Raw genomic sequence first — 23,686 nt, 5'->3', positions numbered from 1 at the left:
CAGCCTTACCTGCCAGAGTCATTGGAACCAGTTCCTTTGTTTTCAGCTATCTGTGTTGTTCTCCCAGAGAAAACAGCCTGAGCAGATTTGATTCTAGTCCACAGAGAGTGACTGAGTTAGATGTTTAACTCTGTATCAATACTTGCATCATGGTAATTTTGGTTTGGACTTGAACTTGACTGCTCTTTGTTCCTCCCCAGAGGGTTTCTTCCTTGCAGACTTTATAGAGCAGTTTTTGTTTTTTCCTTTGAGATGCTTAGGAGGGAACCCAGAGCCTCACTCATATGTGCTAGATGGCCCCCAAACACTTAGTCCCAACCTCAGCCCTCTTCAAAGACCAGATTTTAGGCTTGACTCAGAAGGAGGGGCATACCAAGGAGTCCTGGCTCTGTGTATTTCAGAGATCTACATAATGGCAAATAAAAGGTAAATAGAGATTAGGGACCTGGATAGGGAACCAATAAAAGAGCCCTTCAGCTTTGATCTTTCCAGCTGCTCTAAAAATAGAGCTGGTATACTGCCCCTTGTAATGGGAACCAGCTGATCATCTCAAACTGTAGGGATGGCAGCTCCCTTTTTAACTGGCTCTGCGATGTCTTCTGAGTCATGATTATATGTATACTGTGTGTGACTGATTTCCTTTTGGTTGTCCTTTTAAGCCTTCTCACACCCAGTAACTTAACCTAGGCTTTAAAAACTCCTAATTCTTGGTAGGCAGAGATTTTCTCCATAAAATGCCGTATAGAATAATAGGTTGGGAGCTAAGTGTGGTGGCACACACCGATAATCCCAGCACTTGGAGGCTGAGGCAGGATCGCCATGAGTTTGAGGCCAGCTCTGGCTACATAAGTGAATTCACAGGTAAGACTGGGATCTCTGGTCCCAAGTCTCCATTATTATCTGAGACGTTTCTGTTGCGTACTCTACACTTGGCAGGTGGAGGTGAATTCGAGGGACGTTCTCTCCTCCAAGTTGATGCACTTCTGTTAAAAACTCTACGTGGGTTGAATTCTAAAAAGCAGCATCCTGACCACATTCTCTGAAAACTGAACTCAAATTTAATAAACTGTGTTGATAAATTTAGTTAAATCTAGGTCCTCCAAGCTGGAGAATAACAGTTTTTTCTTCTTGCTTTGAAAATAAGCCCCTCTTTTATTGGTATACATCCCAAGTTGCCTCCATTGAGATTTGAAGCTTATTCTTTGCCGGTAATGACCCATGAGCTCACTCTTCCTGTAGTTTCTATTTTAAAATATCTTATAGTCACTCAAGCTGGAGCCTCAAAGAATCCATGTGAACTTGTGTCTTAAGAAATGCAAGTTTTAGGGTGGTGTGCTCCTTACGGAGCTTGGTTTTTCTTTGTATGACTGAGCTAATTGGTCTTAGAGTAACTGGGCAGTATTAGTTTTCATTCTAAAATCGTTTGGCCCAGGTGCCAAAAGCTTTTCTATGGCTTTATGTAAGGCCGGCTCGACAATGAAAAAAAGATAATTGGATTCTCAAAGTGAGGTGCAAACCTTCATTCTTTTTTGTTCTCGTCCTAATTAGAGCACATATGATCCTGTTTATGAAGGAATCACAAGCATACCAGCTGACTCGGGCCCCTGGGTGCTTTAAAGGAGAATGGCTTTGCCTTTCCTTCTCTTGCGTATTGTAAGCATTCAATTAAATGTAGGTATCACGTTTTTGTTAGCAGAATGATTTCCTCTTGGTGGTCACTCTGCAAGTCCTGCTCTACATAAACACGCTCACCAATTTAATACAAACTGACTTGGATTTTAACAGCTGCACTCTTCCCACAGCGATCACTTTTCATCTGGGCCAGGGATTGAGTTTCTTTTGTGCTGGAAAGGTTGCTTCATTGGTGCCTGTATTTCCTTACAGTAGAAGCACAGCGTTTACTTACTTGGCTACCTTCTTTATGCGCCCAGGAGAATGTCATTTTCTATCATCTGCAAACGCAGCATTAATACTTTGAAACGACACATCCAATTATATTTCCATCTCCAGGCCTGGGAGTGTTTTCTCAGTGCATACTTAGATTGATACTTCTTAGACTGAGTCATATCACAGTTGTTACTGTTTCAAAAGGAGTTTTTTGAGCTTTTTGACTTTTTTGTTTTGTCTTTTTGCTTTTTATGAGTACCAGGGATTGAACTCACGACTGCCTGCTTTCAAGGTAGGCGCTTATGCTACTGAGCTAAATCCCCAGCCCCCCTAAAATTGACTTTTAAAAATTTCTTTTTCAACATCCACAACATAATTTTTTTCTTTGGTACCATGAGAATGGTACCTCGGTTCATGAACTTAATTCTTTCCATGATTCTGGTCACAAACCAAATTGGACAAGAACCAAATGAAATTCAGTGGTTAGGCTCACTGTTGACCTTATGGGGAAATTTGATTTGGTTCTGGTCCAATTTGGTTTACAACCAGAATCATGGAAAAAATTAAATTCATGTACTGAGGTACCGCTGTAGTCGTGAGGGTTTGTGTTGTGTCTTGATTTAATCACAGATACACAAAGAAAGATTGGGGAGGTGCGCTAAACTCTATTGAGTACTAATGCTCTTATTAATTGCCTTGATTATGAAACAATATAGGATATAGGTCTTTTCTATAGCTGAAGGTGGGGAAGAATACAGCTCCTGCTTGTGTGCCAGGAAAGGCCAAGTCATTACCCAGAAAGCATTTCTTAGCCTGTCAAATCTTAGCTTGACATGTAGCCAGGTGAATTCTTCCATTAAAAAAGGATACTTGAAGAATCTCAGAGGGAGGCAGGTGTTGCAGAGTTGCTTTCATTTTAATTTGTTTATTTTCTTACAGAAATTTTTTTTTTTTGAGATAGGGTTTTACTGTGGTTCAGGTTGGCCTTGAACTCACTGTGTGCCCATTCTAACCTTGAACTTGCAGCAGTCCTCCTGCTTCAGCCTACCAAACACTGAGATTGTAAGCGTGTGCCATCATACCTGGCAGAACTTTCTAAAATGATGGTCTCTGCCACTGCAATTTGAAAGAAAACTGTATTTGAAACTTGTATAAGGTTTTTTAAAAAATCTAATTTAATTTTTGGTTTTACAAAGGAATTTAGAACCAAGTAAAGTTACTAAAGTTCCTGCTCGAAGGGAGTATCATTGTGAAACACGTGTTCCTCAAAGAGTGTCTCAGAATGCACCGCATTAGTTTATTAGTATTAGCCTTTTACCTGGAATCTGTTGGTGGTTAGAGCATTTTTTATATAATGTAAACTTAGAGAGAAGTTGGAGGAATAATAATATGAGAAACTCCTGTGTAGCCTTCGCCCAGGCACCCATTGGCCCTGTATCGTGCTCCCCTCCCCTCCAGCCTCCCTCTTTTCCTGATCTACATACTTTTTTTCTTGAAATTTTCAGGTAAATTGGAGGCACAGTATTACAAAGTCCTTTGTAGCCAAATGCTTCCATGGAAGCTGCCTGAGAACAAGGGTGTTCTGCTACCTGCGCGCAGTGCATTGAGCACATTAGGGCTGCCTGATATTTGCACCCTGCTGGTATCAATCCTCAGTCTGTGTTCCTAATGTTCTGTCTTCCCATAGTGTACTGTGGAGGCTCTTTTCTCATCCTACAAAGGATCCAATTCAGCATCACACTTTGGTTTAGCTGTCTTGTCTCTTTGGCATTCCTGTGAAACTTGCTTAGCTGTCTACATCTTTTTTAACCTCAGCATTTTGACTCATTGCCAGTTGTTTTTCTAGAATTTCCCTTAATTTGGACTTGTTTTCTTCTGATTAGATTCAGGTTCTGAATTTTTGGCAGGGATCCCAAACAAGTGATATTGTGTGCTCATGTTGGGAGGCACACGATGCCTTTAATCCTCTTCAATGATATTATTTTCCCCCTCTGTGTATTTGTAACTACCTTTCCCAAAAGAGAGAAACCTGGACCCCATTATCCTGGATGCATTTACATCCTTGCTCAAGTTTACAATACAGAGAAACTAGTTTCAAAATTGCTAGTCTCCCTACTACTACACAAAATAAACCTAGCAACCAAAGTTCAGTATGGGTGTGGTTCTTTATTCCTAGGTAAAATTCATACATATTGAAATGCACAAATATGAATTTCATAAACTTTGACAAATGCATGCACTTGTATAAGCCACACTCCTCCAATCAAAATGCAGAGTGACCACCCTAGCAGGTTCCTTCACACCTTTCCCAAGGAGCTCTGGGGACAAGGGAATGAGTCAAATCCTGTGTCTGTTTTTTCTCTACAAACAATAAAGCTACAAAGGTGTTGGTGTTTTACAGACCAGTGACCTTGTTTCTGAGGCCTAAAAACTGACCAGAAACTTGTCTGGTCTCTGCAGATTCAGGGCCAGGGCTGTGCCTGTACAAGAAAACTGTCCCTGGAGCATCCTTGCTCTCTGCACGGTTCTGTCCCCCACAGCCTTTATGATCTTGCAGGGACAGCCTGCTCTGCAGCAGCCGTCCCCAGCCCAGGTCCACATACCATCTGGGGCCTGCCTCCTGCACAGATGGAGCAAGATAGGCCCGGAAACCTGATCCTGACCATTTAATGAGTGATTAGTAACCCTAATAATACACTCACGCTGTGTGGACCATGTGTCAAGCTCTCCTGTCGATGGATTGTGATTAAACTTCGGCAAGTGACTTGATGTTGGCTTTTGTGTGCATTGGGCCTGTGTGCCTGAGCAGTGACAGGGACAGGGTGGCATTCAACAGTAAACATCAGCTGGCACCCTCAGATGATACACTGTACTTTTTTCTTGCCTCTGTGATAGTCTGCCTGTCTGTTTATCTTGAAATGTTACATCATCTTATCTTTTTCCAGAGTATTTCTTTGTGACTTAAGAAGTATGAAATACTAGAATAAGCTCTGTCCTAAAGCAAGTTGTCACTAAAGAGTTCTGCAAGTATACCTGTAAAGAAGAGACAGGCAAAACCTAGGTTTGGAAAAAAAGGATCAGCTTTTCACTGTGTGTTTGTCTGCAAGTGTTTGTCTACTCAGGCCATCTCAGTCTTTGCTGTGTGATGAGGTCCAAGGACGGTTTCTGTAATCCCCAGAGCCCAACATGTTCAAGACTTGATCTTCAGCTTGGCACTTTTGGTAGGTGTGGAGACTCAGAAAGGTGGAGCTGAGGGGAGGAAATGAGGTCATTGGGGGCAGGCCCTTGAGGTGTACATGGGGACCCTGCCTCCTCTTTCTTCCTGTTTTGAATGATTTTTCTCTCCCACCATGATGTACTGCCTCACCATGACCCCAAAAGCAGTGGGCCAGCTGCCTGTGAATTGCAACCTCAAAAGCTGTGAGCTAGAATATCTCTCTCTTCTTTACAATGATAGAAAGCCGGCTGACCTCAAGGTCAGACTAGGCATGGAACTCAGGAATTGCCGTCTCCTGTCATACTCTCATGCTGTGCCACTGGACGCCCCACCTTGTGTTGGCATCAGAGTTGCCATGAGTTTTCTCCACAGGGAAGGCCTTGCAGAAAGCGGCTTCTGAGTTAGGTTAAAGGACAAATAAGAGTTTCAAGAAGCACATGGAAGAGAACAGAGGAGTTTCAGGCTGGGAGGACAGTGTGCATAATGACCAGAGGTGACAAAATGTGGCATGTCTATGACGTTGTCCAGGGCAGCAGTTGTGACTGAGCAAGGACACCCAGATTTCTCTGAGTGGGTATCCTCCAGTTGGAACCTGTGTCCTTTGCCTAACACTGGGGCTGCTGCTGTGGACTGTATAATTTCATATGAAATTTTCTCCCCTTGCTCCATGTGTAGGGGCTTTCCCAGCAGTTAGGAGGCCAGCGGCCTCAGCGGGGTGCCGTGGAGAGAGGGCTGGAAATCAGAGGACACCCAGGTCCTGGCCCAGGTCCCTGCTGGCCCACTGAGTGACCTCCAGCAAGGTGCTCCCTGCCTCTGCTCGTCTTTGTTTCTTCCTTTGTTCAGTGAGTCATGTGGATGAAATAAGCTCTGGCTCAGTGTTGACACTTTAAGTTATTAGCTTTTATGCTTTATCCATTATTTTATTCTTTATTTCACAAGCAACACCCGCTTCTACCCCCAGCATTAGGGATCAAACCCAGGGCCTTGCACACAGTTGGAAAGAAGCACTCTATCCCTGAGCTACAGCCCCAGGCCAGAAGCCCATTTTAATTGCATAAAAATAATAAAATATATTTGAGAAAGAAAACAGACCACCATAACCCAAGTCCTCATATCACTGTTAATTGTGGTTCTTCACCTTCCTGACTCTCCCAAACTGGTACATACATAGCTCGCCACAGGTAGGGTTCTTCTGTAAGTGGTCCTGCTGTAAGACTGCAGTTGGCCTCGGGTAGAAGGATTTATGGCTCAGCATCGAGCAGACTCCCGCTTTTCAGACTTGATCGAGTTTTAAATCTCCACCATTCACAAGCTCTGGCTGGGGCCCAGTCAGAGAGCTCTCCAGAGCCTGTGCCAGGAATTTCTGCATTCAGCTCTCAGTGGCAAGTATTACTCAAAACTGGGTTGCAGCCAGGTTTTTCTTCTCCTCTCCAAAAGGAACATAAATCTCCGATTTGGAAAATGATGAGTGACCCCCAGGTTCTCCTTCCTATCTCCTTTACCCCTGCGAGGCCCACAGCTTTCTATTTCCATGCATGATGGGTTCCATATGTACGGCTGTGTGGTGTGAGCTGTGGCCCACGTCCTGTCCTTAGCAACGAGCGCCTCTCCAATCTCAGAACTGCCTGGTTTCCAAAATGAGGTGGGATAGCCAGTCAGAATAAGGGGGAGCATCGAGCAACAATCCCTAACCTCAGAACTCTTGGCTTTTCACCTCCTGAAGAGCCTTGGACCCTTCTCCCTTTGCTTCAATTTCCTCATCCAGAAAGTGGAGAAAATATTTTGTTTCCCGGGGAAATCGCAATGGCTGACGTATGTCCAGTTCCCTGTGGCCATGTACCAAGGCCTTTGCCCACTCCTGGGACCAGTGTTGACACCAGAAGTCAGAAGGAAACAAAGACTGCTGACTGTCTCAAATGCCCCTCCGGGTGTGGGGTCTCTTTAGGGCTCACTGTTGTCCTCCAAACAGATGCATCTAGGGATTAAGGTGAATCAGGGACTTGAAGGTGCCTGTGTCAGCTTCAAAGAGGCTCCGAGAGCTTGCATTTGTGCCTCGATAGCTGTTGCCAGAAGGGTCCACGAGTGGAGATGGCTCCACTGCCCCAGCAGTTAAGAGTTGTGCTGCCTACTGCACGCCCTGTCATCTGCTGTCACAGAGACATGCAGAGCCTGTCTGAACACAGTTTTTTTTTTTTTGTTTTTTTTTTCTTACAAGATCCCTTTTATCATCCACAGGGCAAGTTCTGAGCTGTATTCTTCTTAGGTGACTGTCTAGACAGCCTGCCCAAGAGTGCTCTTTGGGATATTTAAAGTCTGGGTTCCTTTTGGTTTGGAATAATCTTTTCTCTTTAACCTCTACCCCAATTTCAGCTTATAGATTTTGAGAGTGGTTGCCCTGTTCCCCGAAGGAGGCAGAACCATGAACATTCTGCAGACCACATTGGTGGCGCCCTGCTGTGTGGCCCAGTCAGGCATGCTTGCCAAAGGTGATCCTTGGTAGCATTCCCAAACTCTCCGAACAAAACACCAGGAGATGGGCACCATTACCTGCCCCATCTGCACCATGACTCTCCTAATGGCTTCTGGAAGTCACCAGCTCTCTTTAGGGACTCTTTTTGTAACTATAGAAAATGGTTATGCAGGGATCAACCTGTTTTTCTCTCATGACTCTGAGACTGTGTAGTCTCACATTCCGATAATTTTATTTCTTTAGGCCCAGGTGCACCAACCTGTCTGGCTCCTGAAAAGAAGTTGGATATCCAGGTGCTAAGCCTCTCCCCAACAGTTTCCAGGGCATCCCCTCTTGCCTCACACTCCCTCTTACCTGTCCTGTTTCTAAAGACACCCATCTTCCTCTTCCTCTGCTCCTCTTGGTTTCACAGTTCGTGAGAAACTTAGAGGAACTGTTTCCGAACCATTGAAATAAGGGCAACATCAGCTTGAACTGGGAAAGCTTTGGTGTCCACGTATGTCTATCCCTACATGATTGTGTTATAGCTGTGTGAGCACTTACTTAATGGAATATTTTTAATACCCAAATATATATTCACGAGTTCTTTTTAATGACTCCTGTCACAAAATTCAGGTAAATAATTACATGATGTATTTTTGGATAGTATGATGGTAGCTAAGACAGCCTCTGAAATTTCTGACAATATTTTCCTCAACAAGGTAGTTAAGTTATGCATCACACAATAATATAATTCAGGTATATGCAGCTATGTGAACATCTCTACCCAACTAATGCACCTAAGTTGGAAAGAATAGCTATTTCCTGGGAAATGGCATGATGCAAATAAATATGTTTTGGATAGTGAGAGTAAGTAATGATTTGGTAGATGAATAAATGAACAGCATAAAGGAAGGGAAAAGAAGGAAGACCATGCCTGCAGGAGCACAGGCCTGGTAGGATCCCAGCACAGGCGTGGCAACTCAGCCCCAGGCAAGAGCATTACTGAAGGCTCCACTGTAGTCTGCATGTTTATACAGCTGAGCTGCTTCCCAGCCATTACTATCTCACTGGCTTTAGTTGATGCTTTCGATGATTTGTTATTGTGTTGGAAGATGGTTTCCAGAGTGTATTAGAAGAAGAGACTTGGGATTCATCATTGGCAACTTCATATTACATGAAAGGACACATTCTGGCATCCTTTGGAGGCTTTTGCTTGCTCTCCTACAGAATTGTTTGTATTTTTATTTTGAAAGTAGTAAAAAAAAAAAAAAAAAAAGGAAAGAAAGTAGTAAAATACAACAAGACAGAGAAAGCCAATTGAGACAATGCAGTGAAAATGGTACAGATCTTCAGAGCAGAATACCGGGATAACAGTAATAGGTACCATAGTATATCTTGTTATATTCACAATAGTTGTCTATTTAACTAGGTATAGCAAAATCAAACCAAAGACAGACCTTTATAAAGCCAATCAAAACAGAATATTGAATAGAGCAAAACAATCAGAACAAAGCAAAACAGTGAAAACAGTATTTGCCTTCAAAGAAAAGATAGGAAACCCCCCTATTTGCTATATCGCATACTGTCACCCTCACAAGAGATGCTCAGACCTCTAGCCCCAGGTCAGCATAATCAGCCAAATGATGCAAGCATTTAGTTGCTTTATGTGCCTTAGTTGCTATCAATTCCCAGCTGACCTCCACACCATCCAGTTACTAAGTGGGGGAGCGGGAAGAGACATTTGATTCTTAGCACTGGTAGGCTTACGGGAGACCCTGGCTTGTTCTTTTTTTTTTTTTTTTTTTTTTGTCTTCTTCCTTTTTATCGGTACCAGGGATCCAACTCACGACTGCCTGCTTGCAAGGCAGGCGCTTATGCCGCTGAGCTAAATCCCCAGCCCCCCTGACTTGTTCTTTTCCTGCTGTGCCCACTGCTTGCTTGCACCACCCCCTCTAATCAGGAAGGCTGGCTCATTGCTTTCTTGCTCAGCCCCCCAAGTTCCAACATGGCTGGATCTCAGGAGACACTGACTTGTTCTCTCCCTGGCGTGCCTCCTGCAGAAGTTTTGAATATCTCTATTTTATTTTTTTAGAAGGCTTTCCAGTATCCTGGGCAGACATTTCTGGGTACTCACCACTGTGGACTGTGCCATGGCAGATGTGAAAGAACTGTTTGTGAATGTCTTCTTGCCGAGAAGCTGTTGTTCTTACGACTTGTTTGTAGATATTACACGATTGATGCCAACTCTAGAGTGTCTGACCTTCCCTAATTTTAAGTAACTTTTACCATGAAAGTTGTGTTAATGTTTTATCCTAACAAAAAAGAAACATGTCACGTGTCTCTTCCTTGGCATAACTGATGACTGGTAAGGCATCCTGAGTGTACAGCCATCACACTGAGTGTGACAGATGCTTAAGGGGTTAGAGGATGTCCACATTAGCACGTGCACAGACAGGGCTGCTTCATGAACAGACCGGACGCATGCTTCAGCGTCTTGGGAAGGGGCAGTATCACAGGGTAACTGCTCAGTCTCTCCCAAGGATGGCTCGGAGATGTCAGATAGCTGCATCACCTTGTGCAGAAACTCACCTGTCATCCTGATGCCAGAGAGTGTGTGTCTCTAGGCAGCTCTGGACTCACTGAAGCATTTGCTTTTTAAAAATTTTTGTGTGCTATGAGGATCAAACCTGGGGCCTTTGCACTAAGCTGAATCTTCAGCTCTTTTTAAATTTTATTTTGAGACAGGATCTCCCTAAGTCACTAAATTGTCTGAGCTAGACCTGAATTTGTGATCTTCCTGCCTCAGCCTCCCAGAGTTCTGGGATTATGTGCATGTTCCACCATGCCTGGCTCCACTTGCACCTTTCTCGGGACTTCCTGGGCTCCAGTCAAGGACGGAAATCCAGGTAAGAGCCACATCTGTCCTCCGTGAAGCCAGGGGAAGTGCTCGAGTTCCTCCTGGCTCTCCAGCTCCCTTCGGGACTTCCAAGGGAGAGTAAATGACAGCAGCAGGACATGGGACAGTGACGATGGATGGCTCCTTGCTGAGTTAAGTCCTACTGAGCACCTCAGACACGGAACCTGAGCTCAGCTTCCCTCTTTCTCAGAGATCACCGATTGTCACCTGAGTAAAACCTTCTGTAAAACTGTTGAAGCGCCAGGACAGATTTCTCTTTTTTCCCCCTCTATCCTCCCCTCAACTCTTCCCTCCTCACCAAGTCAGATTTTATCATTAGAGTGACCTGCCTGCTAAGGAGCATGGATTTGGATCAGAAGGTAGGCAGGTTTTGAAAAACTAAACAAGAGCAAGGTGACTTTCAGATGGATCCTGTCACCACTCAGGAAACAGCCATGGCCGGGGCTTCATTTGCTGCCTTGGCCTGATCACTCACTGTCCTTGTTTTTGTTTTTTTTTTAAATAAAGATTTTTATTATTGTATGTTTGCAAGACACAGTGATTACATTTATCCTGGGACTCAGTACATACTCATACTGCAACTTGATCATTTTTACCAGCACCCCCCATTCCCCTGCTCCTCTTTCTCTACAGAGTCTGCCTCCCTATTTCTTAACATGGCTCTTATCTTGCTCTGTATTTTGGGTTTCATGTTAGGGAAGTGATGGAATATTTAACCTTCATTTCACTTAAGATTACAGTCTTAAACTCCATTTATTTTTCTACAAATGGCTCAAATGTATCCTCTTTTATGGCTGAGTAGTACTCTATTGTTTCATAAGTACCACATTTTCTTTATCAGCTCACCTGTTTATGGGCATGGAGGCCACTTTCCTGATTGAACTGTTGTGACTTATGCTACTTCATGGTTCTGTATGTATCACCATAGTATGATGACTGTAACTCTTTTGAGAAGGAGTGGTATAGCTAGATCAAGTGGAATTTCTGGTTTTAGTTTTTTGAGAAATCTCTGTACTGATCTCCACAGTGCTTGTACTAGTTTACATTCCCACCAGCAGTGTAGAAAGTTTCCCTTTCCCCCATGTTCTTGCCAGAATTTGATTTTTGAGTCCTTGATGGTGGTGGCCATGCTTACTGGAATAAGGTGGCATCTCAATGTTGTTTTGATTTGCATTTCTCTAATGGCCAGAGATACTGAGCATTTTTCATATATTTGGTGCTGCTTTGTACTTCCTCTGAGAAATGTCTGTTCGTTTCAGTTGCCCTTTTTTTGGTTGAGTCTTTTATTTTTGAGGGTGTAGTTTCTTTGCATTCTTCATATATTCTAAGATATGAGTCCTGTGTTCGAGGAGTAGGTGCAAAACATTTTTCCCAATCTGTAGGTTGTCTCTTTCTGCTGTTGGTTGTGTTGTTTGCTGTCTAGACACTTTGTAACTTGGTATAATCACATTTGATGATACTTGGTATTATTTCTTAGGCAGTTAGGGTTCTGCTCAGGAAGTCTTTGCTTTTGCTTATGTCTTTAAGAGTTTTACCATTTTTCCCCCAGTAGATTCAGTGTTCCTGTTCTTAAATATAGGTCTTTGATCCATTTTGTACTTGATTGTAGTACAAGGTGATAGACATGCATCAAGATTCATTCTTTGCTTGTAATAACTGGTTTTCCCAGCACCCCTTATTAAAGAAGCTGTCTTTTCTCCAGTGTGCATTATCATTCCTTTGTCAGAAAAATCAGGTGGCCAGTGGTGGTTGGAACTGTTTCCTGCATGCTTTATTTTATTGTTTGTCAGTTTGTGCCAGTACCATACTATTGTTATTACCATAGCTTTGTAGCATAACTTGATATTTGGATTGTGATGCCTCCTCCTCTGCTCTTGTTGCCCAGGATTGCTTTGGCTATTCTGTGTCTCTTCTGGTTCCACATAAATTTTGGAATTACTTTTTCTAGTTCTATAAAAAAAAAAAAGCTGATAGTATTTTGATGGGGATCACATTAGATCTATGGTCACAAAAGAAATCAAGGGAAAAAATTAAATACGCCTAAAACTAAACAATAATGGCAATATACCATACCAGAACCTATCGAACACAGTGAAAAAAGTCCTAAAAAGGAAGTGTATAGCTGTGAATGCAATTGGAAATGAAAAGGTGAAATTGTAACAGACATCACCAAAATCCAGAGGATTGTTAGTATCTACTTTGGAAACATGTATTCCTATAAACTGGAAAATGTAGAAGAAATGAATAGATTCCTAGGCATATGTGAATTACCAAAACTGAACCAAGAAGATACAAAAATCCTGAACAGTCACCAGTAACAACCTACAAAGTAAGAAAATCCTAGGACCTTGTGGATTCACCACTGAATTTCACGAGAACACCAGGGAAAATTGAACATGAATACTCCCCTGAAATCAAACCTGGACAAGTACTTAACAAAAAGCATAGACCAGTCTCCATAGTAAATATAGATGTAAAGCTCCTCAAATTGACTTTATTCCAAGGACACAAGAATGGTTTAGCATATATAAACACTAAGTGTAATGCATCACAGAAGCAAGAACAGAAATCACATGATCATCTCAAAAGACAAAGAAAAAGCCACTGTCAAAATCTAATGCCCAAGGGGCTGGGGATTTAGCTCAGCGGCATAAGCGTCTGCCTTACAAGCAGGCAGTCGCGATCCCTGGTACTGATAAAAACGAAAAAGACCAAAAAAAAAAAATCTAATGCCCATTCATAGTATATACACATACACAACCCTGACAAACATTGGTGTGGAAGGACCTTTCCATAAAATGATAAAAGCCAATTAGGACAAATGCATGCCAACATTATACTAAGGTGGGAAAAACTGAAAATATTCCCACTCAAATCAGGAGCAAGACAAGTGTGTCCACTACCACTTCTCCTGTTCAACATAATGCTCAGAATTTTAGCCAGTGCAATCAGGCAAGAAGAATTAAAAAGGAACTCGTCAGGTGTGGTGGCATACATTTGTAGTCCCAGCACTCGGAGAGACTGAGGCAGGAGGACTACCATGAGTTCAAGGCTAGCCTGGACCTCATAGTGAAACTGTGTCTCCAAGGAGGGAAAGAAAATGAAAGAGGAGAAGGAGGAAAAAGGAGAAAAGAGAAGGAAGATTCAGAGGTTCCGATAGGAAAGGAAGAATGCATAATATCCTTACATGCAGATGACATGATTCTTACATAGAAAGTTCCCTGACTCCTAGGACCAATAAACAAATAGCCAGGCATGAGAGAACACACCTACAATCCTGGCACTTGAGAGGGTGAGGCAGGAGGATCACAAATTCAAAACCAACCTAGACTTCATAGTGACTTCAAGGCCAGCCTTTCGTGTGTAGCAAGACTATATCTCCAAAAGCAAAACAACAACAAAGAGCTAATAAATTCAGCAAAGTGGAACTATACAAAATACATACATAAAACTCTGTAGTGCTCTTATGCAACAACAAAGAGCCCATGAGAAAGAAATCGGGAAAACCCATTCATAATAGCTTCTTAGAAAATGTGAATACCTAGGGACTAACCTAACCAAGAAAGTAAAAGACCTCTGTAACAAAAACTGTACTGCTGGGAAGGATACTGACAAGGACGTGAGAACATGGGAGGGCATTCCCTGTTCTTGGTCCAGAAGGCCTCAGGGGCTCCTGTTGAGTGTAATCGGAGTGTACCTGGACCAGAAACTGTGGTGGTCTATCGCATGTTGTCCACTATGCAGGCTGGGTAGGTGGCCCTTCCACAGCACCTTCTGGAGGAGACTGTGCCACCCTGAAACCTCAGATGATTCTTGAAATTATTGCTGCTCACAGTAAAAAGGGCTCCTCTTCCTGGCCTTGGCAGTGGTAAATTCTTGACCTTTGAGGGTGGGCCTGAGGGAGTAGCCTTAGTTACAGCAGCAAATGAGCTAAGTTTCAACTGCTCCTCACTAACTGTGATCTGGAGGAAGTAGCTTACTTGCTGAGCTCTACTTTCCTTAGGGACAGTTTTAGTGGCTATGAAAATATAGTAAGAGCCTCCCATGGGGTTGTGGGCACTATGTATTTGGATTGTTCGTTTTGTGTGAGATCAGGTGCCATCCTAATTCCCTTTCACATTTCTGTCTTTAGAAGTCAATAAAAGGGATGCACAGTTCTCTTTAAAAGAGAACATGACTTTGAGAGGCATGAATGTCAATGTGCAGGTTATTAGAGTCTTGTCTTTTTCTTTGCTTTCCCTTCCTGTTCACCTAGGCCATCTACCCATGTGTTCAGTAATGAACTGGAATGCAGCATGAGTTTGCTGCTCCCAGGAGCTTGCATTGGGAGGGTGAATTCCCTTACTTCCTGAGGCTGAGCTATCTGGGAATTCCTGTGGCCCTCCCCCTGTGACGTGCACCTGGGGAGAGGCTGCTTTTTTGCCTTCCTTAGCTTTTACGTTCCTCTGTGCTTCAGAGGCAGGGACAGAAGAGTCCCAGGATGATCCTCTTGCTGCCAGCACAGTTGTCCACATCCCCGTCACACATACTTCTTGGATGCCTTTCTCCAGCCTCAGCCACCCTGCTCCTTCCTGCTGCAGCTATAAATGGGTTGGTGGCCAGTGCGCTGAGAGCAGGGAGGATTAGCTGCTGTGCTTTAATCCTCTTGGCACAGCAGAGCTTCTCTGTTCTTGGCATTGGTTAATGGAAACCTTCCCAGTGTCCCCTTCCAGTATCCTGTGAAGTGGCTGGCAATCAGACAAAGAGGACAGTTGGCTTAGAAATGACACGAGCCAGCATGGTCAAGCGTGCCTGTAATCCCTGCTCTTAGGAGGCCGAGGCAGGAGTATTACTGCAAATTCAAGGCCAGCCTGAACTGCATATTGAAACCGTGTCTTGAAAATACAACAGAGAGAGAGAGACAGAGACAGAGAATGAGGAGGAGGAGGAGGAGGAGGAGGGAGAAAAAAGAAAGACATGCAAGACCTGATTTCCAACCTGCAGTTCACTTACCCATCCTACTGAACACCTCATACACAGCAGTGTGGGGAGGATTAATCCACAGAATTCCATTCTGCTCCCTAAGGGGAAGTGATACTGCTGTCAGTGTTTGGCAGCTTCAAGGACTGGTGGGTAAACTGCACCACCTGTATGGGGGCCTGCACCACTTAGTGGGGAGCCCTGATAATGCAAAGCAATGCACAGTATTCTCATGCCTGCATTTCAGACTGTCATCTGAGCTACAGCCTGTGAGCTACAGCAGCTGTCTAGGTTCCCGGCAGCCCAGGCACAGGATGGCAATGAGAGTTGAAAGCTTTGCCTCCTAAATTGGTCATAACAAACATAATTCATGTTCCTATTTCCGTTGATTTTCAGCTCAAGCATTTTAAAAAGCCATTTGGAGGCTAGGCACAGGGAGCTGCTGTAGATCCAAGGCAGGACTGTTTTGAAACTGCATTGCTTCTGTTTTGCATTTACTTGAAGTTAGGTTACCTCCCACCTATTGGCTTTCAGTTGTAGGTATTGGTTCAATTTTGAGTAGAATACAGAGTCTGGGTGGTTTGGGCAAAATGATTTTTAAAAGTTTGGGCATCTTTGCATTGTAGGGGCCATGAAACAGGACAATGGTATTTTTGGCAGGCTCTGAGACCCAGCCAGACCCACACCCCAAAGCTGTCTCTGTAGCTTCCTGTGGTTTTCTCGCTGAGGAGAAACAGCCTTTCTCTTGGAAGCTCTAGGATGGCAAATTTGTGCATCAGCATGATGAAAATCCTGATATTCCCTCTTTGAGGCTGTGTCCCAGCAGGCTGCATTTGGGAATTGTGCTGCCCCACAGTTGCTGCAAGCTGAACCCAGCTAGTTTGCCTCCTCCCAACTCTGCCAAGTCTTTCTATGAGATGCTGGGAGCTCCCAGTAGTAGAGGTTATCATGTCACCAGGCAGCCTGTAATTAAATCAAGTCTCAAACCAATTTTTGCCATGCATAGAAGTGTTTATTAGCAAGCAAATACAAAAATTGTGCATTCAGTGTGTTCTTACAGACCAGGAAAAGCCCCAGCCCATGGTCTTATGAGATATATCTCACTTCCAAAGTTCAACAGAGACAAATGCAGAGATATTCTCTCATTTCAGGGCCTAGCTAGCCTTTTAGTTGGATCAGTTTAAAGTATCCGGACCCTGGACCAGAGCCTTTGGTACAGAGTGCTGCTGAAGAGTTTGAACTGTGTAGTTTGCCAGACTCTTACTTGTTTGTTCTCCATATGTAGTTCAGGCTGGCCTGGGGCTTGCTGCAGTTCTCCTGTCTCAGCCTCCCAAGTGCTGAGATTGCAGGTGTGCCACCTCACCCAGCTGCCAGATGCTTGTAACTCACACAGATATACAAAGTTAGAGATTCCTGTATATAATATTTCTGTTAAAAGGAGTATATTGAACACTAGTATTTTCATCAGTTACTTACACAATCTTTTGTACTCATTAGGGAGCCTCTGGTGTAGGTTTAGACAGCTGCCATGGTTAAGCTTGTACTAGCCACCCCCAGAATACAGGGCACATCAAACCCAGCTTCCCTAGCGGGGAAATGGGAAGAAGGAAGTGTCTGTATGCATGGATGTGTGTTAATAAAACAGATGAATGTAACAGGTAATATAGAAGTCTCCCTTTGGTCCTGGAATACTGTGTCTTGTATAATGTTGCAGCTTGACAAATGACTTGAAGTGTCAGCTGACCCTGGCCTGCCATGATACATTAGCCTGGGCCCTGGATGAATGGTTTGCTCACAGGGCACAGGAAGGAGGGAAGTGAGCTATAATTTCTGTTAGTTTTGTAGGCTTCCTCAGGCTGTTTTGCATTTCTTCATATAATCCGATATGTACAGAGGTATTATCATTCCCCTCCTTTGTCGATGGTAATAGAACAATAAGGTACAGGGACTTTACCTTGATTCCTCATCTTGTACCATTCCTCTGCATTCTGACAGTAAGTTACCACCAACGAGAGCTGGTACTGTTCTTTAAAGACTATATAGGGCCTTTTTACCTAGGCCGGTTGTTGATGAGGAAAGACCACAGACATGGGATTTAGTACCTCACAGAGCCGCGGGAGGCTTTGACCTTAACTAGTCATGGGCCAGGAAATTCAAACTGCCTTTCACTAAAGTCACCTGAAGAAGCTGCACAAATTATTTCTAAAACTCTTCTTAAACGTTTAAGAACTAATAAATTCTGAGGAATTACTGCATTGAGATTTTGGAGCGAATGTGAACACAGAAGAGTAAGCCTAGCTTTGGGGCCACTTTTGCCTATTACAGAAAGGAAGTTGAGATTTTGAGTGGCACCCCTAGTATCCTTTCAGGGTCAAAAGAAATAAAAGTTAGAACCTAGGTCTTGGCAAACCTGTAAACCCTTATAAATTGTTCCAGTTTTGAGAGAGGACCTCTGCAGACATACATCTGGGAGGAAGATGACTGAAAGATGACACATGCTGCTGTAGCAGGTTCATGCAGTACACTGGCCCAGAAACCTGAGGATCACTTGGGCTAAGAGATTCCATTTAGCTGATGTCTGTAGGTGCCGTAGTGAAGTCTTTGTTGAAGAAAACGTCATGTTCCTAGTCTTCAGATTATTTCTACAAATAATTTTTCTATCATGATGTTCAGCACAGAGGTAACTTAGCTGTACCAGGAGAGAAGACAGCAGGCACAAGAGCCAGCATAAGCAACAGACAACAGAGAAAAACCCAGAGAAAGTGTGGGACTCAGCAGACAGATTGTAAGATACTATAGGTATAGAATTAAAGGAAATAGAAAATTAACTTTGCTTTCATTTGGGACTGAAAGCTGTAATATTGCTCTGCAGATTACAAAGCAAATTCTTGAATTGAAAATACAAAATCAAAATAAATAGAATATTTAGGCAGTTATATACTATTGAAGATCAAATTAGTGGACTTGAAAAGACAGCATGGAACAAAGTCTAGTAATCACAGTTGGAGTCTTAGGAAAAAAGATGGCAAGATACTACTTGCTAAATATCTTTTAAACAGATGGAAGACCTCAAATTTTAGATCCAAGAAGTCCAGCAAATTCAAATAGTATAGAAACTAAATTCACATCTTGTTCCATTATAATGACCCTTCAGAAAATAAAGTATAGGGGCTGGGGATTTAGCTCAGCGGCATAAGCGCCTGCCTTGCAATCAGGCAGTCGTGAGTTCGAACCCTGGTACCGATAAAAAGGAAAAAGACAAAAAATAAATAAATAAAATAAAATATAAAAGGAACTCTTAAAGATAACTTCAGAAAAATGTCAGACTTAGAGTTGGATTGTCCATGGCAGAAAAGATCAAGGAGACAATGGAATAACAACTTCGGTGTACAAAAAGAAATAACTGGCCAGCCCAGAATTTTCAGCTGACACAAAGTATTGTTTAGTAGTAAAATTGAAGATTAACTATTATAAATAGAGACAGTGTCCACAAGCAGCATTTTCATAAAAGCAGTTTGTAGCTAGTATTCTGCAAATGGAAGGAAAGTAACCCAAGACAGAAAGCCAGAAAAACTAACAACAAAGAAAGTGATAAATATGTGGGCAGCTAGAAATTAATATTCACTGTATAAGACAATAAGATGAAAGTGATAAATATGTGGGCAGCTAGAAATTAATATTCACTGTATAAGACAATAAGATGTTTGGTGAGACTCTTAAAAAACAACAACAAAAAAAAGATTTAAAATGCAAGACCAGGGCTGGGGATTTAGCTCAGTGGCACAAGTGCCTGCCTGGCAAGCACCAGGTCGTGAGTTTGATCCCTGATACCAAAAAAGTAAATAAATTAAAATAAAATACCAGAAACAGCATAAAAGATGAGGAAGAGGCAAGTGCAAATTGGTCCATTCTGAGGTTCTTACCTCAGAATGGAGGGTTAATGGAGGGCAAAGATGTTAGCATTTTCCTGTGATAAATCAAAAACATAATTATTAGACTAAATCAAACAACAAAAGTATATGACCTCCAACTAATAGAGGGAAAAAATTTAATGATGAAAACAATATAAGGAAGAGGAAAAGGAGCACTGAAAAAGTAAAGCAGATTCAGTGTACAAGAAATAATGGTAGAATTAAACCTCCAGGTATTTGTGATTAAGATAAATTGACCAGATTCTGGTTGTTGAAAGATAAAGATTATCAGACTAGATTTTAAAATTTATATGTATGGTTTAAGCAATATCTGTTAAACATATGGATACAAAATGAAAATGAGAGGTAAAGGTATGTACAGTGTGAACACTAGTTATAGGAAAGCTAATGAGCTATATTAATACCAGAAAACAGACTTTAAGGCAAAAAATTACTTTGTGTTATTACTTTGTAATAATAAGCTTTAATTCAAGAGCAAGAGAATTCTAGATTTTTATGTACCTAATAATATGGATATAACATACAGAAACAAAACTTTAGAAAACTACTAGAAATACACAATCATTAGTCACCATAGACAACTTTAACCCTTCTCAGTAACTGATAAAAAAAAAGCATACAAAAAAATCAGGATGGGATATTAAAACTTTGATCAACATGATTAATAAACATATTCTAGCAGACAAATACATACAGAACACCACAGCCAACTATGAAGTACATTATTTTCAAGCCCATATAACGTTTGTACGTCCATAAGTGAATTATAGAGTATATTATTTAGCAAATCTTACCAAATTTTAGAGTGATATTAAACACAGTATGTATTCTGAGTCCAAAATAATTATACTAGAAACCTGTAAAACAGATAACTAGAATAGATCACCCTTATATTTTTGAAATTTTAAATATGTGCTTCTAAATAACTCCTTAGTTAAAGATGTTATAATGGAAGTCAAAAGTATTTTAACCAAGTAAATATTTCATATTGAGAGCTGTAGGGTACAGATAGTATGATATTTAATCAAAAATGTAAAGTCTTAAAAATGGCCCCAAATTAACGAGCAAATATTTATCTCCAATCAGAAAAAAAAAAACATTAAAGTACAAACAAATATGAGAACATACACAGAAGATAAAAATTACCACAGAGAAGAGCAGAAGGAGATTAACAAAGGCAAGAGCCGGCTTCTGCGAGGACTGCTTAGTTTAGGGCCTGGGTTCCCTCTGGGCACTGAAGTGGGGGTGGGCTGGGCCTGATGGACCTGGGAATTGATAAAGCCTCTGTGCAGCTGAGCTGAAGCAAAAAAACATCAAACTAACATGTATCTTGGAAGCACAATATTGAGTGTTTAAATATCAGATGCAAAATAGTAAATTTGTAAGTTTGGCCTTCAGCCATAGGCTAAAGTAAGCAGCCCTAAGGAGGCAGATCCAGATGGAAATCACAAGGAAGGTAAGCACACGATCACACAGGTCCCTGGCCACACAGCCCCGTTGGGAACTTCTGGGGGTTCTTGACTGGGCTGTTTTCACTGTGTTTTACCCCATCTGTATTTTACACTGTAGATAACTTTACACTTCTCTGCATTGTTCATAATGGAAAAGTTTACAGTAAAAACAGCTACCCGGCACACAGGTCGGCATGGGCATGCCCATCCTTCACACTCATTCATTCTGCTCTCTTTGCCAGCCAGGAAGGGTCACAGCCTGGCAGCCTTTATCTTTCAGTGACTACTTGTCCACCCCTAAGGCGATTAACAAAAAGTTTCCAAAGATCATACGATCTGGTATCAGCCAGGTACAGCCTGTGAGAGTCTGAGGGCAGAGGAAGTTTCCCAATACCCTAATCATCCCTGCTACCTACTTAAGTCAGCATCAGTAAACTTTTTGGATGTGCATTCACAAGCCTGCAGGGGCCCGGGCAATAACAGCCTAAAGGAACTAGGACCACACCAGCTAAAGACTGAGTTCCCTTCACGGGCAGTTGCAACCCAACACTCAGTGTTCATGTAATTGAAGAAATTTGGGAATAATATGGCCATTCTGATTCCTTTTTCTTCAAAGAGTAGACAGGAATCTGAATTTTAAATATAAAAACACCTTATTCTTTTAAATGTTGTTTCAAACATTGGTGTGTGTCTCCCCCCCACCAAGTCTTCCATTAATCAAACCAAGCATGTGTCTGAGCTTTTTCCAGCCCAGGGGCTGTTAATTTACTACAGTGACCTCAAGAGCCTTGCCGATTTGAAGAATAATGTATAAAATAATTTGCGTAGCCTTCTCAGTGGAGCTTGCTTGCCAAATGGTGCCCACATGGTTTCTCAATTCTGAAACTAAATGAAACTCACTGAGGCCAAATCCACACATTACCCGTCACTCAGGGTTCTGAATGAAACCTGGCTCTTTCTGCCAAGAGCGAAGACTTCTTTTCATAAGGCCTACATCAGAGTGTTAGGGAAAGGTGCTAAAGAAAACCAGTTTCCATATTAGATGGTGGTAAGTACCATGCTGACGTTTGGATCTCAACTGTCCCCGTTGGGTGCATGTTAAAGGCTTAGTCCCCAGCAGTGTGCAATCGGAGACGGTTGAATCTTCAAAGAGGCAGGGGCTCCTGGGAGGCCTTCCAGTTATAAGGTTGCTCGTCGGAGAGTGAGTAGTGAGACCCTGGCCCCTTGCTCCTCTTTTTCATATCCCTGTTACTACTGCATGCTCTCTGTCACAAAGTGCCTTTTGCCACTCGTGTAGGGCAGGACATCGAGTATGGTCCAAGATGTCAAAATCCAAACTTAGGAGAGCCAGTGGGCTCTAAAATAAAGAGGTTTATTGGGCCATTGCAGACAGCCAGGAAAGATTGAACAAGGTCTCCCAGCACTAGATAGAGCAGATCTACATCGTGGCTCGAAATACATTTCCCAAGCTAAGCACACTTTTTGGGGGGAAAAAGGCATTAGTTGTGAGTGTAGACCTATGTAGGCTGTAGATAAGAGGGGCAAGGGAAACTTGGGACTGTGCAGTCGAGAAAGAGAAGTACTTGCCACTTCTGGACTGTAGATGACAGGTGTCCCGATGACATCTAACAGGTAGCTGTCTAGGGTTTGAGTCAAGGTTTTGCTACTTTTAGGAATGTGGAGTGGTCTTGTTGGCCTTGCCTGCAACCACTAAGTAGTTGACTTCTTATTCCTTCTCCCTCCCATCTATCCTCAGGCCCTTGTCCTGAAATTTAGGACATCTCTGGACTTTTTCCAATCATTAGCATAGTTCTTGTCTGATTATTTCTGTTTAGGTAATGAAAAATGAAAAAGAGTCATTTTAGAAATAGATTCAATGTATGTATTTATTTAATGTATGTATTTTAAGGACATTTTTCCCTGTAAATAGCTTGTGTATGTGTTTGTTGGAGTTTCGGAGGCAGTCAGGAAACCTAGGCCTGTGCTTGTAACCCCAGGTACTTGAGAGGCTGAGGATTGCCAAGTCTGAGGCAGCTTAGCAAGGTCTTGTCTCAAAATAATAGCAGTGATGTGATGATAACAGTATGGGGGTGGCAGCAGCCGCTATCTGTGGGGACACAGTTCAGTGGTAGACCACTTTCTACATATTTGAGGCTGGTCTTTCAGGAAACGTGCCACTGAGCTATATCCCCAGCCCTAGAGCACTTTCCCGACATGTATGTAAACCCTGGATTCCACCCCTAATGCTTTGGAAAGAGAAAGAAAAAAAGTGCTTTGGGGAGAGTTCCTCATAAATGTTTGACTATTTGAAATGTTAATTCTTAAATAGTGGAAGTCCTTTGGTTCCTTGCTCTTGACTTGGTTTTCAAAACTAGTAAGAAGACAGAGCAAAGAGAAACAAAGGAACAGGGAAGAAAGTACTACAGGTCAACCTGAGGCCAGGGTATGAGTGTCCTGTGATCACGTGAGCTGTCCGTAAACACCCAGTGACTCCCTGACCATTGATGCCCGCTTCATGGAGACCCTGGGTTTCTGAACCCTGAAGCCCAAAGCAGGCTCTGTAAATAATGAAGGGAGCAGTGAATGCATTTGCCTGTTATTCTTGGAGCAACTCCTTGCTTGCATGTTTCCAAGTTGCTTCTGAGTTGACTCTTGTTGATAAATATTAAACATTTGAAAGAAGCCCTCTTCAAGTTTATGGCCTACAGGTCTAAAAAGATTGGGATTGGTCACAGCATCCATTTGTAAATATTTCGATCATGTAGTATCCTGGTTATGAGCTCAAACTTTTTAGCTAACTCAATTTGTAAAGCCAGAAATCTACTTTGTTTTCATGTTTGAATTTTAAAGAGATCTTTTCTCTTCTTTCAG

At 42.4% G+C, this 23,686-nt stretch overlaps 1 protein-coding gene across 14 annotated transcripts in view; it reads left to right on the top strand.

Moving 5' to 3' along the window:
* The window catches only part of Atg7 (autophagy related 7), a 298,368-nt gene that overhangs the window by 168,593 nt on the left and 106,089 nt on the right, over window positions 1–23,686 (top strand). For 2 of the 14 annotated variants that reach the window (XM_063238001.1, XM_063237997.1), the window contains one exon: window positions 10,302–23,040. The exons of the other annotated variants lie outside the window; for them this stretch is intronic. In XM_063238001.1, coding sequence (XP_063094071.1) covers window positions 10,302–10,320 — 19 coding nt within the window. In that variant the 3' untranslated portion in view covers window positions 10,321–23,040. Of the gene's footprint in view, window positions 1–10,301; window positions 23,041–23,686 lie in introns of those variants that run through there. 14 annotated transcript variants of the gene reach the window in all.

The sequence above is a fragment of the Cavia porcellus genome, unplaced genomic scaffold, assembly GCF_034190915.1.
Source record: "Cavia porcellus strain 051 isolate PalLab524CR breed Dunkin Hartley unplaced genomic scaffold, mCavPor4.1 scaffold_27, whole genome shotgun sequence".
Lineage (NCBI taxonomy): Eukaryota > Metazoa > Chordata > Mammalia > Rodentia > Caviidae > Cavia > Cavia porcellus.
The sequence above is the reverse complement of the archived record's forward strand: the minus strand, read 5'-3'. Positions and strand labels throughout refer to the sequence as shown.